The 17,311-nt window shown below is 44.4% G+C and overlaps 1 protein-coding gene across 12 annotated transcripts in view; it reads left to right on the plus strand.

Moving 5' to 3' along the window:
- Nucleotides 1–17,311, plus strand: part of LOC105488541 (schwannomin interacting protein 1) — an 804,156-nt gene that overhangs the window by 653,659 nt on the left and 133,186 nt on the right. For 2 of the 12 annotated variants that reach the window (XM_011752721.2, XM_011752722.2), the window contains one exon: nt 16,525–17,226. In XM_011752721.2, coding sequence (XP_011751023.2) covers nt 16,525–17,226 — 702 coding nt within the window. Of the gene's footprint in view, nt 1–15,776; nt 15,987–16,170; nt 16,431–16,524; nt 17,227–17,311 lie in introns of those variants that run through there. The other 10 variants (XM_071091172.1, XM_071091173.1, XM_011752726.2 and 7 more) reach the window with 9 other exon arrangements.

The following is a 17,311-nucleotide window of genomic DNA, read 5'->3' on the forward strand; positions in this document are numbered from 1 at the left end:
AGTACATACATGTATACTTAATTATAACACATAACAAAGGAACCACTGATGCACGTGTGGCCAGGGTCGCCCACGGCAGTTCTTGAGGCTGGAAGTGACCGATTTCTAAATCCGGCACCCCCGTTTTCTTTCCTTCTCTCCCAGGAAAAAATAAAATAAAATAATAATAATAACACACAAAATAGTCAAATATCTTTTGAGCTTTCCAACCACATCCCCATGCAAGTTCAGATTTTTAATGTAGGTTAATATAAAAATGGACAGATTTGTCTCATTAATGTGGATCCTCCACTTTGTCTGAAACTATAAAGTAGAATATCCAACTACTTTGATCAAAAAGTTCCATCCTTCTAATAAGAAATATCTTCAGCCATACATTTTGTAAGTCAGTTTTATTTATTCCATTTTTTTTTACTATTTTTACCTTTTGTTTTTAAAAGTTTAATACATCATTTTTATAGTTTGTCTCATCAGATCTAATATGCCATTTATGTGTAAAGCACATTATTTTATATGCCACTAAGAACGAGAGAAATGTTGCCAATTATAATTGCTAGATGCCATCGATTGTAAGTTACACCCCAATTTCAGAGATATCACAATTATTTTTTAAAGTGTGTCTCAAAATTGATGAAACACAGTATATGTGTTTACTGTGTAACATAACTCTTCTACGTTAGCAAGTGATACTTATATTTCATTGATAGTAGTAATGTAAAGTTTCTATTTTGAATAAATTAAATTTAAAAATGAGTTGATTCAAATAAAAGAATTATATAAGAAGAAGTAGAGATGGAGTATAATATGGCAAAATCATGGAGGTGGTAGCAGCATGATAGTGACTTGGCCTAACTGCCTAGGTCCAGATATTGCCCTTTGGCCCCATGTGTCAGTTCATGCCAACCCCTGCCACCCTCCAGCACTGTGCCCAGCTCCTACCTGGACCACCAAGCATGGGAGCAGGGTTTGGGCAATCATACCGATGCTTAGAATGAAGAATGTGGCTATAACTCACCAAAGCCATTTTATGAGAGTCAAAAGGAATTCCTAGGTAATAGACTCGTTTCCAGTATTGGAATAATCTGGACTTGCCTCTATTTAAATAACAAGATACTCAGAGGTTTCTGTTTTGACCCTGTTCTTCAAGAAGTAAAGAAGGGAAAAAGAGCATTTTAGTTTCTGTTGCTGGATGATATATATACTAAAAATGGGTAACCAAACACTAAGCAGTTCAGTGATTATGAAACCAAAGAATGGTCTACTTTATTTTTTACCATGGAGTTACCATTGAAAATGATTAAGAATAACTTGAAACAAAATGTGTTTCACTGGGAAAGTACAAGAAGAAGCTGGGTACAGTGTCTCTCGCCTATAATCCCAGCACTTTGGGAGGCTGAGGTGGACAGATTGCTTGAACCCAGGAGTTCAAGACCAGCCTAAGCAACATGATAAAACCCCATCTCCATTAAAAAAATACAAAAAATTAGCCAGGCATGGTGGTGCACTACTGTAGTCCCAACTACTTGGGGAGGGGAAATGTGTGCAACTGTAGTCCCAGCTACTGGTGGGGTGGGGGTGGGTGAGGGGACAAGGGCAGCTGAGGTGGGAGGATCACCTGAGTCTGAGAAGGTCAAGGCTGCAGTGAGCTGAGATTGTGCCACTGCACTCAGCCTGGGCAACAGAGTGAGCAAAGTGAGACCCCCATCTTGAAAGAGAATTAAAGAAAAAAAAAAAAAAAGAAGGAGCAATAGCAACTAATTTCCTACTTCCAGAATAAGAAAAATGAAGACAGAACCATTTTAGGTGGAGTTGGGGAAAGCTGTGAAGTTTCCATTGGGAAAACACCATCTCCTTGACCATTGCTGTGGATTTGTGTTCATCATGCTCCCAGCTCCCATCTTGCAGTAGGTCGCGCTTTCGATTGCTGGGCATTGTGTGCAACATTCCCGGAGAGCCATGCAGAACCCTTTGATTTACTCGGTGCTTATTCTTGAAGGTTATTGTGAATCATTAACCCAAATGCAACAGAGCAGAAGGTCACAAGTCATAGAGGCTCTGCAGCTTGCACATAGCCTGTTTTTGCAAACTTAATTTTGAAGGTTTTAATGTAGGTGTAATTGAAAAGATAAATTGAACACATATGCAAATCCTAATAAAGGTATTCTTTAGAGTCAGCAAATATTCACATCCTATTAAGCATCAATGAACGTATTATAGTATAATAAAGTGGAAAGGTCTTAGAAGATTATTTGTAGGCTGTTAGTTATTAGTGTAATTTTAAAACATAATCAGTAACAATTAGCAAAATTGATAATACTGGATATACAGTGGTTTCCACTCACTAGTACTAGTAATACCAGCAATAATTCTATATAGTAATATCAGTTGAAAACTAACCCTCTTCTAAGTTCTTTGTTTATCCTTATGGGAGTTCTTGTTTATCAGATCATTGGGGCATCACTTCACTGAAACCATTTCCTTATATTCATAAAAAGTATTGATATCATATACTAAATTTAGAAGTTTATTCATAGAGAAGAATAAAGTTATAAGATTACTTCAATACCCTTTGTCCAAGCAGAGGCACTGGTCAAAAAGCCAAACATATATATATACACACACACACATATGTATATATGTGTGTATATATGTGTGTATATATGTGTGTATGTGTACATATATATGTGTACATATATACACACATATATACATATATATGCATATATATAATTTATATCTTTACTTTTCAATTTTAATTTTTGTGGGTACACAGTAGGTGTATAGCCAAAATATAATTAGAAGGTGGAATCATTAGGACTTAGTGTCTTATATCAGGTCCCCTAGAAGCAGACCCTGAGATAGGGATTTGGGTGCTGATGCTTTATTGAGCGAGAAACTTGTGAGAAAGTGAGAGAAGCAGGATAGACAGGGATAAAATGCCAGGTAGGATGTGGAATCAGATAGTCTATCCTTGGCCTGATGAAAGCAGAGGAATAAATTTCACCATAAAGGACAGCTGTTTGTCCTTCACAGCTAAACACTCACAGCAGCTAGGGGTAGGGTCGGGTGTACACAGCAGCCAGGAACAGGGATCTGCTTGGAACACTACCAGCATTAACCACATTTGGTGATGGGGCAGCGGGTGGAGGGTGACAAGGATGGCTCCCAAATTTGTGATATAAACAACTGAATAGCTTCTTGTATATAACAGCAACACTCCCCTCATAATACCAAAAACCTAAGATTTTAGAAGAAATACTAAAAGACTCTTCATTTTACAAAAAAAAAAAAAAAAAAAAAAAAAAAAAAAAATCCCCTTTGCTTTCACTTTTCTAGGTTAAAAATAACAACTCTTTGACATAATTGCATGGGATCAATTTCCCATTAAAAACACATAAACTTTTTTTTTTTTAAGTATTGCTTTTTTAGACTTTTTCCATTTAGTCTGCTTCCTGTTGAAAATAGATACAAACTGGTTCTAGTACTCTAATGATAGAAGATTCACCTACAATTCCAATATCATGTTAGCTTTTTATTTAAAAAGTACGTATGCATTGTTGTGAATTCATCCTTTAGTCCAAGGGTCAGCATACTGTGGCCAGTGGGCCAAATCCATCCTGTCATCTATTCTTTATGGCCTGGGAGTTAAAAGTTTTTACATTTTTAAAAGATTGCTTTAAAAAAACGAAAAAGAATATGCAACAGAGACCATATGACTCACAAAGCCAAAAATATTTACTATTTAATCCTTTACGGAAAAAGTTTGCCAATCTGTCCTTCAGTCTTATGACCCCATAGTGTGCTGATGCCGTCTATATTTGGAAAGAAAATCTGATATTCAAAAACTTCAAATTAGTGGGTGATTTATATAACTATAAAATTATTGTTTTATAAAGCAATTCACCACAGAATTTATAGAAAGTAATTCCAGCTCTTCTGAACAATTATTTCTTTTATTTTTGAGATGAGGTCTTGCTCTGTCCCGCAGGCTGGAGTGCAGTGGCGTGATCTGGGCTCACTGCAAGCTCCACCTCCCAGGTTCACGCCATTCTCCTGCCTCAGCCTCCAGAGTAGCTGGGACTACAGGTGCCTGCCACCACGCCCAGCTAATTTTTTTGTATTTTTTAGTAGAGACGGGGTTTCACCGTGTTAGCCAGGATGGTCTCAATCTCCTAACCTCGTGATCTGCCTGCCTCGGCCTCCTAAAGTGCTGGGATTACAGGCATGAGACACCATGCCTGGCCTCAAATCTCATGTTGAATTGTAATCCCCAATGTTGGAGGTGAGGCCTAGTGGGAGGTGATTGAATCATAGAGGTGGATACTTCGTAGATACTTCATGCATGGTTTAGCATCATCCCCTCAGGGCTATTCTTGTGATGGTGAGTGAGCTGTCACAAGATCTGGTTATTCAAAAGTGTGTAGCACCCTCCCCAACCCACCCCCAACCCAGGCCCAGCTCTATTTCTTCCTCCTGTTTTGGCCATGTAAAATGTGCCTGTTTCCCCTTCACCTTCTGTTATGATTGTAAGTTTCCTGAGGCCTCCCCTTCTGTACAGCCTACAGAACTGTGAGCCAAATAAACCTCTTTTCTTTATAGTGGTGAAAGAATAGACTAAAACACCACCAATCTTGTGATTATTGCAAAGAAACTAAAAAATACAAATAGATACGAAGGTAAGAAATCATTTGCAATCTTACCATCCATAGTTAACTTCTGTTAACATTCTACTACCTTTTTTTTCTAGGCATATAACCATTTAATTTTTTAAATGTGATCATGTGGTATGTATAATTTATACCCTCTTTTATTCACTGTATTAGTCTGTTCTTGTATTGCTATAAAGAAATACCTGAGACTGCGTAATTTATAAGAAAAGAGGTTTAATTGGCTCACAGCATCTGCTTCTGGGGAGGCTTCAGGGAGCTTTTACTTATGACAGAAGGTAAAGTGGGAGTGATGTGTCTCACATGGTGGAAGCAGGAGCAAGAGAGAGCAGGCTGGAGGGAAGTGCTGCACACCTTTAAAAAACCAGCTCTCTTGAGAATTCACTATTACGAGAACAGCACCAAGGGGATGATGCTAACCCATTCCTGAGATATCCACCCCCATGATCCAACCAACTCCCAGCAGGCCCCACCTCCAAAGCTGGAGACTACAATTCAACATGAGGTTTGGTAGGGATGCAGATCCAAACCATATAATTTCAGTTAATGTTATAATTTTCAAAAGCATCTTATTTGACTGCATTTATTACCCAGAATTAATGTGTCACAATGTAGGTAAACATCTATTTTTTGACATTTGAAATTTTCACTACTGTAAATGCCTCTTCGTGCATAAATCTAGATCCTCATTTCTGTATCCCTAGGCTATATTATTAGAACAGTAACTATTGGCCCTTCCCCGTTTCTGCTCCCTGTCTTCCTTACAAATTCATGCTTCTTCTCCTAGTTCTATAAGTGCTAGAGTCCATTAGGACTAGAAACTTGGCCTTCTCTTCTCACTCCATATTTGTCTCAAGATCATGTCACCCAAACCCAAGCTTTCAAATACCATCCATATGCTATGATTCCCATCTTTATATCTTCAGCCCCAGATCTCTCTGCTAAGCTCCAAACTTACATAGCTAAATATCTACTTGTCATCTCCACTTGTATGTCTTATAACATCTTAGATATAGAACGTCCAAAAAGGATTCACTATCTTCCCTGTTTCTTCTCCCCTACCAAAACCTCCTCCTCCTATTACCCATTTCAGTAAAGTGACACCATCTTTCCACCAAGTTGCTTATGATACAAAATTGGAACCCATCAGTGACATTTCTCTCCCTCACCACCCCCATCTATTTAGTCACTAGATCCTGTTGATTCTACTTCCTAAATATCTTTAGTATTTCTATTTCTCTCTGTGTTCCCAATCCTCATTGAATCCACCATCATCTCCTTCCTGGACTGCTATACATATTTCCTAATTAGTCTCTCTGCACCCAGCCTTGTTCTGACCTTTTCATTTCTCAGTTCTCCACCATGTAGAGAGTTTCAAAAATACCAATCTGCTTTCACAATCATTGAGTGGCTGTTAGGATGAAGATCTTAGTTGCAACCCCTCCTCACTCTTCACCATCAACTTGCCACTTTTCTCCTTCCTTTCTTACTCCAACCTAGTGGTTCCTTCCCATTACTCCAATGTGGTAAGCTTCTTCCATCCTCAAAACCTTTATTCAAGGCTTTATTCAAGACTTTATTCACCTTTCCCTCCGTCTTCAGCTGTTCAACCCATTTCCTGATACCTCCCCCAATGCATGTACTAACCACATGCTCTCTTAGCATCATTTGAGTCTACTTTTTGGGTATTTATTGCAAATCGTAATTTAAATTGTTGTGTATTTTTTCCCTGGAATGTCTGCTCCTCCACTAGACTGAAATCCTAGTTGGAGAAAACAGCATCTGTCTCTCTTACTACTTTATCCCTCAGTGCCTGACACATAGTAGGTGCTCAATAGTATTTGTTGAATTAATAACAGGTTATGGGACATAAACTTCATAAAGATGTTTAAGACATGTTATCAAATATCATTCCAGAAGGTTTGTATTAGCCAATTTATAAACCTATCAGCAGTATATGAGAGTTCCTTTGATCACCTATCCTGACACTGGATATTAGAGTTTTAAATAATTTTTAAATACTCTGGCAGGCAAAATGTTACCTCACTTTTATTGAAATTTCTTGCTTGATTATTAGTGAATTTCAACATTTTTCACATATTGATAGCCTTTCCTATATTGTCTATGATTTTAAAATTCATTACATACTGCTTTTATTGAACCATTCTGTTGGGGTATTTTGGAAGTTTATTTAATTATCTTTATACTTACAAAACAATGCCAAACCTACTTAGCTTCATCTGAAGGCTTGCACAAATTTGAATAAATGAACTTGCTCCCAAAAGTTTGTGTTAGGTCACTGCTGATTCCCCCTTACTTTGGATGGCTGTATGACTTCTCATGTAAACTAGGACACTTTTGAGAGTGAAGGAGGGTGCCATTGTAGTTATGCCAGGACAACAGGTTTAAAGCAGGACCATCCAGCCCAAGCCAAGATGTACAGCCTCCCTGACTCTTTCATGTTCATGTAGACTTGGAACTCTAGAAATCTGGAGCTAAGAGCAGACGTCCAAGTGGTGATCTAGGGATGAGTTGAGGATGAAACCTGCTTTTCATTCCGAATTTTAATTTGGATGCTGTATTAGTCCATTTTCACGCTGCTGATAAAGACATACCAGAGACGGGGCAATTTACAAAAGAAAGAGGTTTATTGGACTTACAGTTCCACATGGCTGGGGAGACCTCGCAATCATGGCAGCAGGGAAGGAGGAGCAAGTCACATCTTATGTGGATGACAGCAGGCAAAAAGAGAGCTTGTGCAGAGAAACTCCTGTTTTTGAAACCATCAGATCTTGTGAGACCCATTCACTATCATGAGAAAAGCAGGGGAAAGACCTGCCCCATGTTTCCATCATCTCCCACTGGGTCCTGCCTATAACACATGGAATTATGGGAGCTACAAGATGAGACTTGGGTGGGGACACAGAAACAAACAATATCATTCTGCCCCAGCCCCTCCCAAATCTCGTATCTTCACATTTCAAAATGAATCACGCCTTCCCAACAGTCCCCCAAAGTCTCAACTCATTTCAGCATTAACTCATAAGTCCATAGTCCAAAGTCTCGTCTGAGATAAGGCAAGTCCCTTCCACCTATGAGCCTGTAAAATCAAAAGCAAGTTAGTTACTTCCTAAATACAATGGGGGTACAGGCATTGGGTAAATACAGCCATTCCAAATGGGAGACATTGGTCAAAACAAAGGGGCTACAGGCCCCATTCAAGTCTGAAATCTGGCAGGGCAGTCAAATCTTAAAGCTCCAAAATGATTTCCTTTGAATCCATGTCACATCCAGGTCACTCCGATGCAAGAGGTGGGTTCCCATGGTCCTGGGCAACTCTGCTCCCGTGGCTTTGCAAGCTATAGCCTCCCTCCTGGCTGCTTTCATGGGCTGTTGCTGAGTGTCTGTGGCTTTTCCAGGTGCACAGTGAAAGCTGTTGGTGGATCTACCATTCTGGGGTCTGGAAGATGGTGGTCCTCTTCTCACAGATCTACTAGATGGTACCTCAGTGGGGGCTCTGTGTGGGGGCTCAGACCCCACATTTTCCTACCACACTGCCATAGCAGAGATTCTCCATGAGGGCCCCACCCTTGCAGCAAACATCTGCCTGGGCATCCAGGCATTTCCACACATCTTTCGAAATCTAGGTGGAGGTTCCCAAACCCCAGTTCTTGACTTCTGTGTACTCACAGGCTCAACATCACATGGAAGCTGCCAAGGCTTGGGGCTTGTACCCTTTGAAGACACAGCCTGAGCTCTATGTTGGCCCTTTTCAGCCATGGCTGGCGCTGCTGGAACATAGGGCACCAAGTATCTAGGCTGCACACAGCACAGGGACCCTGGGCCTGGCCCACGGCCCACAAAACCACTTTCACCCCATAGGCTTCAGGGTCTGTGAGGAAAGGGGCTGCCATGAAGACCTATGACATGCCCTGGAGACATTTTTCCCCATTGTTTTCAGAATTAACATTCGGCTCATTGTTACTTATGCAAATTTCTGCAGCCAGCTTGAATTTCTTCTCAGAAAATGGGTTTTTCTTTTCTACTGCATTGTCAGGCTACATATTTTCCAAACTTTTATGATCTGTTTCCCTTTTAAAATGTAATGCTTTTAACAGCACCTAAGTCACCTCTGGAATGCTTGGCTGCTTAACATTTCTTCTGCCAGATACCCTAGATAATCTCTCTCAAGTTCAAAGTTCCACAAATCTCTAGGGCAGGGGCAAAATGCCACCAGTCTCTTTGCTAAAACATAGTAAGAGTCACCTTTGCTCCAGTTCCCAACAAGTTCCTCATCTCCAACTGAGACCACTTCAGTCAGCCTGGACTTAATGTCCATATTGCTATCAGAATTTTGGGCAAAGCCATTCAACAAATCTCTAGAAAGTTCCAAACTTTTCCACATTTTCCTGTTTTCTTCTGAGCCCTCCAAACAGTTCCAACCTCTGCCTGTTCCCTAGTTCCAAAGTCGCTTCCACATTTTCAGGTATCTTTTCAGCAGCGCCCCATTCTATTGGTACAAATTTACCGTATACTAATACGGTAATTTACCATATACTAATACCATTTTCATGCTGCTGATAAAGACATACCCAAGACTGGGCAATTTACAAAAGAAAGAGGTTTATTGGACCTATAAGTCCATATGGCTGGGGAGGCCTCACAATCATGGTGGAAGGCGAGAAGGAGGAAGTCACATATTGTGTGGATGCCAGCAGGCAAAAAGAGAGCTTGTGCAGAGAAACTCCCATTTTTAAAACCATCAGATCTAGTGAGACCTTGTCACTATCACCAGAACAGCACAGGAAAGACCCGCCCCCATGATTCAATCATCTCCCACCAGGTCCCTCCTACAACACATGGGAATTATGGGAGCTACAAGATGAGACTTGGGTGGGGACACAGCTAAACCATATCAGATACCTTTGTGCTGTGTGGTTCACTGACTTAATGACTCAGATCTGGAACTCCCTGTCACCCCTGGTGCCCCCTTCACTCATTTACCTCACCTGCCTGGCCCCTGGAGGCACCTAAGTTACAGCCCATGAAATTCTGGCAGTTTCTAAGCCTCAGACAATTTCATACAACTCTGCTTTCATGAGGAAGTCAGTGGCCCAGAAAGCTAGCTGCAGGGATGGTCTTGCCCATAAACACAGAGCTAATCAGAGGCAGAGCCAAGTATCCTGAAGAGTTCTCCCTGTCCCACCAAGCTACCTCCATGCCTACTGCTGTGTTGCACTGACAATGCCAGTAGCTATTTTCTGACTTTATAAGGTTTCCAGAATTATGTCAAGACATGACCAAAACAGGGTTTTTACTTCCTAGAGTATCTTGTGAAAATGTTCCTCTTTGATAAGCTAAACACTTTAAAGTAGAGGGCATGCAGTTTTGGAGACATTTCATCTTGTATTACAGTCATGTATATATGGGCTTCCATGCCTATGACTTACAATGCTTCCCTGACCCTTGCAGTTGTCTACAAACTTCCCCAGCTTTTTCTAAATGCCCTTTTGTTCAATTTATTCTCTTCAATGAAGCTCAAAAACTAAGTTCAGAGTTACTTACAGACTTGCATTTTTTTTTCTAGACAGAGTCTTGCTCTGTCACCCAGGCTGGAGTGTAGTGGCGCGATCTTGGCTCACTGCAACCTCCGCCTCCTGAGTTCAAGCGATTCTCCTGCCTCAGCCTCCTGAGTAGCTGGGATTCTAGGTGCCCACCACCATGCCTGGCTAATTTTTGTATTTTTAGTAGAGGCGGGGTTTCACCGTGTTGGCCAGGTTGGTCTCGAACTCCTGACCTCGTGATCCGCCCTCCTCAGCCTCCCAAAGTGCTAGGATTACAGACATGAGCCACCGTGCCTGGCCCAGACTTGCATTTTTAAGAATTGCTAGGAACTTAAGGAAAGTAGAATATAGTGGCAGAAAACTTCTGGAAAAGGAAAAAACACAATAATTTATTTGAATTTTTGTCATTGCCATCCAATCTGAGGACTGATTTTATTTAAAAAAGAACAGCAGGCTGCCTTTTCCAATCTTGTCAAGAGAGCACATTTCCTACCAATGGAATTATTGGAGAGATTCTGTGTACTGTTGTGCAGATTGTGCACTGCATAACTCCAGAGGGCACCATTCACATTGCCATCTATGTGAATGGTGCCAAATGGTCCCTCCTGGCAGAGACCTGTTGTATAGTTCACAATCCCGGCGCTATACAGGGCACAATCTGTGCAGCCACGTGCTGAGGTCCTGACTGACACCCTCTGTGTGACTTTTCTCTGATAAAGACACCATCCCCCTGCTGCAATTAGGTTTGCTTCATTTGCCAATGTCTACGGATGGTTCAGGATAATCTTCATTTCAAACATCCATTCACCTACTTTCTGTAAGCACTATAGTGTTTGTCAAGCCATGTGTCCCGGTTTCAAGTTTGGAAAGTAGGTCGTTGGAGATATCTTTTAAGTGCGATTTTGCCTACATTTTGCCATTTCATTTTTTTTTTTTAATTTAGGAAAACGTAGAAAACAAATATAATCTCATGGTTTGCTAGAAAATGAAAACATTTAATATGTTAATTTTTTAAAGGAAATATTTTCATTAAAATATAGCTCTGTAAGTGAAAGTGAGAAGAAAATAATTTTAGATGTACATAGAATCCATCTCCAAAGTATCTACACGTATAGACTAGTAAGTTAAGATTAACCCATTGGCTCTACAGAAATAAAAGAGAACTACTATGCATCCAAGAAGGCCAACCTGCCTAACAGAGATAGACCTTGATTTTTAATTAGTGGAGGAACCAACTTTATATCACCAACAAGAGAGGTGATGAAAAGATTCAGAGACATTTTTTATACTATATTCCTCATGGTTTCTAGAATGCAATCCATAGTCTTCAAGCTGGAAGTAGCTTTTTAGTTCACTCATTATTTATTCATTTAATTAATTGTTAGTATTTGCCAAACACTGTGATCATGTGTCTGGGCTCCTTCATGAGGAAACTGTGGTCATAAAGTTGGTTAGAGATAGGGCCAGAAACAAACCCCAGATGTTCTGTATCCAGGACACTTTACCCCACAGGGCTGTTAAATATCTCCATGTAGTTATATTCAGGTGATGAAATAGGAGAACATCTGTGTACTGCATGTGACCTGCATGTAATTCATGTAATAAAGATGAAATACAAACCCTTTGCCAGCCATTTCTTTATTACTCTAAATGCCACAACTTAAGGTTCAGCATCAGGGCTAATAATATAAGGATTAGTCTGGAAATTCTGTAAATAAATATTTTCCTGTCTATTCATACTCTTTGATTCAAATATTTCAATCATGTCCTTTCTCAAATGTTGCCTTTACAGATTAAAATCCTATAAATAGCACTGACCCCTGAGGAACACGATCTTCTTACCCCTATCTTTGAGTATTAATCTAGACAGTTTCCTATTGATATACCCCAAAATAAATACCCCAATCTCATGGTGGCTTTCTTTTTAAAGGATTTGTTTTGGGGGGGTGGGGGGACATACAGCACATAGTTCATAACAATGTGAAATTGCATTTCTGGAAGTATCTATACTCTTCCTTTACACAATTAAATCTCCCTACTTGCTAAATATTGCTGGACTTGGTGGTTAAGGAGGTTGAGCACATGTGAGCAAAGGGGAACAGCTGTTCTTGCCAGATGCCTTCTTCACTGCACAGACATAAATACTGCCCAAGGAGCCTCTGCAAGGCAGACTGAGATCTAGTTTGAAGTTGCTGCAAGGAGACCCTTTCTGACATTTTTGCTTGGTAAATTCATTCATATGCACCTTGACCAGAGGATACTGAGTTGAGTGACTAGGACGAGAATTCTGAATGCAAACTACTCAGGTTCAAATCCTGACTCTGCCATCTACCTTACCAGCTTTTTGACACTGGGCAAGTTACGTAATCTCACTGTCTTCAGCCTCCTCATCTGTAAGTAGGGATAATAGTAGTTTCTTCATAGGATCTTTGAGGATGATATGAATTAGATATTATCATTAATAATTCCAGCAACAAATACCTATTAAGCTCCTATTCCATTCCAATTACCGTGAATGAGAGAAATTGTCCCCCACTTCATGGAATTTAGAGTATTTTTTTCACATTAGAAGCCCTGACCCATCTAAGGGTTGGGAAGTCAATGCGGTAAGGTGTGACCAGATTTAGTTTTACATGAATTCGATATGATTTTACAAAATAAGAGTTTTATGAAACTTTCTTTCCCTTGCATATACTTTTATATGAATGTGTGGCCTGTGTCTTGATATAAAATGTATTTCCTATCATGAGTCTAGTAGAGAAGATTAGCAATTAAACAGCAACCTCAATATGCAGTGAGTGTCATGGGCACATGCGAATGTCACCTGACCCAGTAAGGGCAGGTGTAGAGAATCAGGCAAGCTTTCCCTGAGGAAGTAACATTTAAGCTGAGACTTGAAGGATGAGTAAAAATTTACCAAAAGAAGTGGGGTAGAGGAGGAGAAATAGTTCCTTTAAGAGCAGTGAGTAGACCCGGGTGGGTAGGGGAGTAGTTAATGAAGCAAGGGAGAAACTTGTTCAGATTTGCCTTTTAGTAAGGCCACTCTGGCTGCATGAAGAGAATGGGCAGGAATCAGTTGGGAAACTATTTAGTAATTTCAGGACACAGCAGCCCATAGGGTGGGGGCAGTGGGTATTTGAGAGGGACCTTGTACTTAGGTAGATTGACAGGACTTGTTGATTGATGGGGAAAGGTGCTGGAGCCAGAGCATGAAGGTGCTTATCCCACACCTCTGATGTCTAATTTACAAAGGTTTCAGGAGACAAATCTAAGTCTGAAAGCTCCAAGCCCCTAACTTGAAAAAATGTTCCTGTAAACAGGAAGACAGAATCTTTCAATCACTTTGCAAATCATCTCCCTATCCTGCTGGACATATCTGCAGGCTGTTGCTGGGCCTAGGAGTTGGCAGAGCTTCCTGTTCCAAAGTGGGAGGGTTCCTGGCAGGAGATGGAAGGCTGGAAACAGAAAGGAAACTGGGCTAGCCAGGCACCTTGCGTGAAGAGAAAAGAAGGGAAACCTGGTACTTTCCCATCTGATCCAGAAATATCTGGTCGGAAAATAATTTAAAAGCACAGGTAATTCAAAGATGTTTATATTTGGCTTTGAAATGCCATGCATTTTTGGCAGTAGACTTTCTTTGCCAAACATTTTTCTTAGGCCTTATTTTGCATTCCCTGAACATGGACCATCTGGGCAACAGGGGGATGAGCCCAGAGCTCAGAGGGAGTCTGGGTGGGTGGCTGAGGAGGTCCTAATGTTCAAAACCTGGAATGAAACCACAGCTCTCTCTCATCACCCCAGGTGATGATCACACCCCAGGTGATCAGTACTTATCTGTCTATCTGTGTCCTGCCACAAAGCAGGGAGCTTTTTTGTGATCTAAGCCATGCCAGGTCATAGGGTGAACTGAAAAACAGCTATCTAATTCCCAGCACATCAAATATTTCCTACTCACATCTTCCTACTCACAGGGCCACCTCCACCCGCTGGAGTGGCAGGCAGGGCTCCAGAGCAATCTCAAAATCAAACCATATTTGGAGCACAAGAAAGGCTGTTTACAGATGTTACCATAAAAGACAATTTAAATAATCATCAGTACCGTTTTACAAAAGAACTGGCCAGACCAGAAGTCCCCTTTTCCAGTTATTCCTAAGATTGCTGCTTCCAGAGGAGTTGAAAGGTTAGATGATCTTCCCTGGCTCAGGTCTACCTAGGACAGGAGAGTCGTGCCTCACAGAAATCACTTCAAAAAGGGTCTCAGCACCACATTCCACTAGGGCTTAGAAGAATCCTCAGGGTGGCAGCCACTCCCTACTTAGGAATCCCATGCACTCCCCTGTTCTTCCATCTGGACTGTGCCACGCCAGGGAAGTCATTTGGTCCAGGCTAGAATTCACTGGGAATAATTAGCAACAGGCCCAAATCTGGAAGTTCAGAGAAATTGGTTCTCTCCAATTTGTTATAAAATTAAGTAATATTTTTCACAATCACCACAGAGAAAACAGCATTTCCTAGTTTCCCAGTTCTTACAGGTCAGAATGGTTGGTTCACAGGAAATTCTTAGTAGGTGCTCTGTGACGCATCTATGTTTTTCCAAGTGTTGGTATTTTTCATTTCACAGAACCTTATTCCAAAGGAGATTAGCTGCCAGACTCAGGCAGCCCGTACATTTTTGAAAACGCCAGCATAGGTTTGACTCAGGTACCTGAAATATCTAAGGAAGCAAAGGCAGCGGATGTGCCAGGGGCACCCTCACTTGATATCTACCTCTTCCCCTCCTTTAAGGTCCCCTTGATTGGAGGTGGCGGAAAGAGTCTCTGGTGGCTTGCCCAACCCTTTAGAACATTCGCTCCCACCCGCTTCCTCCGTCTCCTTGCCAGACAGGAGTCCTTCCTCGCACTTACCCTCCATTCCCCATACACACACCTCGCTGAGGTCATCCTCAGCGTGCAGCCCGGAGGGGAAAGGAAACGTGAGCTAAAGCAACAGGTTCCACCCACAGCCTGAACTTGGAAGGGGATGCGGCGGCGGCAGGGCGGCTGGAGCTGTGCAGTGGAGGGAGAGGAAGCGGCGAGGAGGAAGGTGGAAGGGAAATGATGGTGCATGACCACCGAGCACACGTCACTCGGGCTCCCACATGAGCTTGTGTATATGCGTGTGTGAGGGGAGGGAGGTCCTTCACAGGGTCACTCGGGCATTTCCGCGTGGAATAGGAGGTGCCAGGCTCGTGTTCTGGGGTGCTGGGTGGCCTCGGCGGGGTAACGAGTCACGCAGAGACGGCTTGAGGCACGCCAAGAAAATACGGGTGTCGGCGAAAAAATACACCACTTTCCCCAGCGCGCCGCCCTTGCTAACTGGCTAGATCTGCGCCCCTAACGCCCAGTGCCCCCTTCTTTTGGGCCTATCCTGGGCCCCTCCAACCTCATCCCAGCCTGCCTCCCGCTCCCGCCGCTGCCGCGGAAACCCGGACTGCGGACTGCGCCGCGCCCGGCAGCCTCTGGGCATGCTCGGTGGCGGGACCGGCTCCGCCGCCAGGAGGGCGCGTCCTCCCTCCCCTAGGGCGGTGGCGGCGCCTGCAGCGACTTGCCGCCGCGCCCCGGCCAGGAACACCTTTTGGGGAGGCGGGGGACGACCCTGCCCGGCGCGGGCCGAGGGCGCTCCCCACCCCGAAAGTTCCGGTGGGTGGGAGGAGGGGCCGGCCAGAGACGCGCGGAGGCGGGAGTGAGACCTACGACTGCCAGCGGTTCCTTAGAAAGTAAAGCTCAGCTCCCGCGCGGACCGGGGCTCCCAGCCGCGGGCGGGGAAGGGGCGGGGCGGGGCGGGGCCAGGCGGGGGGTGGTCTCAGCGCCTAGAGCGAGGTGCGAAATTAGTAGCCGCCCACCCACTTCGCAGTTCCCGCCCCCAGGGAATTATAATTTCCTGGGAAAGTGTCTGGTTCTCGGAGAATCCTTGGGGCGGGGTAAAGGGGCGCGCCCGGCGCAAAATGGTTAATTCAAAGTCTGCACGCGCCGCGGGGCCCCTCGTATGAAAAGTGTACGCGCTGGTGGCTGGGCACCCCTTTGCTAATTTGAGGGTTAGTTACCGGCAGGAAGTCTGGCTGTGCGAGAGGAAAGGCGGGCAGGAGGGAAGCCTCAGGCTGGTGCTGGCACCCGCCCCCAAGCCTCCTTGGGGGACGCACCTCAGACCCAGCGGGCGCAGGGTGCGGGGCACTGGGCCGGGGCGTTCGCGGCGGGCGGCGGGAGGCTGGAGCAGGCTCGGCCCAGCGGTTCACTCTCTCTACCTCCTCCCCGCAGGATTACCGAGAGGATGGGATGGATCTAGGCAGTGACGCCGGCAGCAGCAGCAGCAGCAGCCGCGCCAGTTCACAGTCCAACTCCACCAAAGTGACCCCTTGCTCCGAGTGCAAATCTTCATCGTCGCCGGGGGGCAGCCTGGACTTGGTGTCTGCCCTGGAAGACTATGAGGAGCCCTTCCCGGTCTACCAGAAGAAGGTGATTGATGAGTGGGCGCCGGAGGAGGACGGCGAGGAGGAGGAAGAGGAGGACGAGAGCAACCAGCGAGGGTACCGGGATGACCGCTGTCCGGCCCGGGAGCCGGGGGACGTAAGCGCCAGGACCCGCAGCGGCGGCGGCGGGGGCGGGGGCAGGAGCGCCACCACCGCCATGCCGCCCCCGGTGCCCAACGGCAACCTCCACCAGCACGACCCCCAGGACCTTAGGCACAATGGCAACGTGGTGGTGGCTGGCCGGCCGAGCAGTTCCCGGGGCCCCCGCCGGGCGATCCAAAAGCCCCAGCCGGCTGGGGGCCGGCGCAGTGGCCTCGGCCCGGCGGCTGGGGGGCTCTGCCTTCAGCCCCCAGACGGCGGGACGTGCGTCCCCGAAGAGCCCCCGGTGCCACCTATGGATTGGGAGGCGCTGGAGAAGCATCTGGCTGGGCTGCAGTTCCGGGAGCAGGAGGTACGGAACCAGGGCCAGGCGAGGACCAACTCCACCTCCGTAAGTTGGCCGGGGTGCGTGCCCACGCGCGCACACACGCGTACACACCCCGCGCACAGCCCGCACGCCCCCTCCCTGCGCTCCC

This window comes from Macaca nemestrina, chromosome 2 (assembly GCF_043159975.1).
Source record: "Macaca nemestrina isolate mMacNem1 chromosome 2, mMacNem.hap1, whole genome shotgun sequence".
Lineage (NCBI taxonomy): Eukaryota > Metazoa > Chordata > Mammalia > Primates > Cercopithecidae > Macaca > Macaca nemestrina.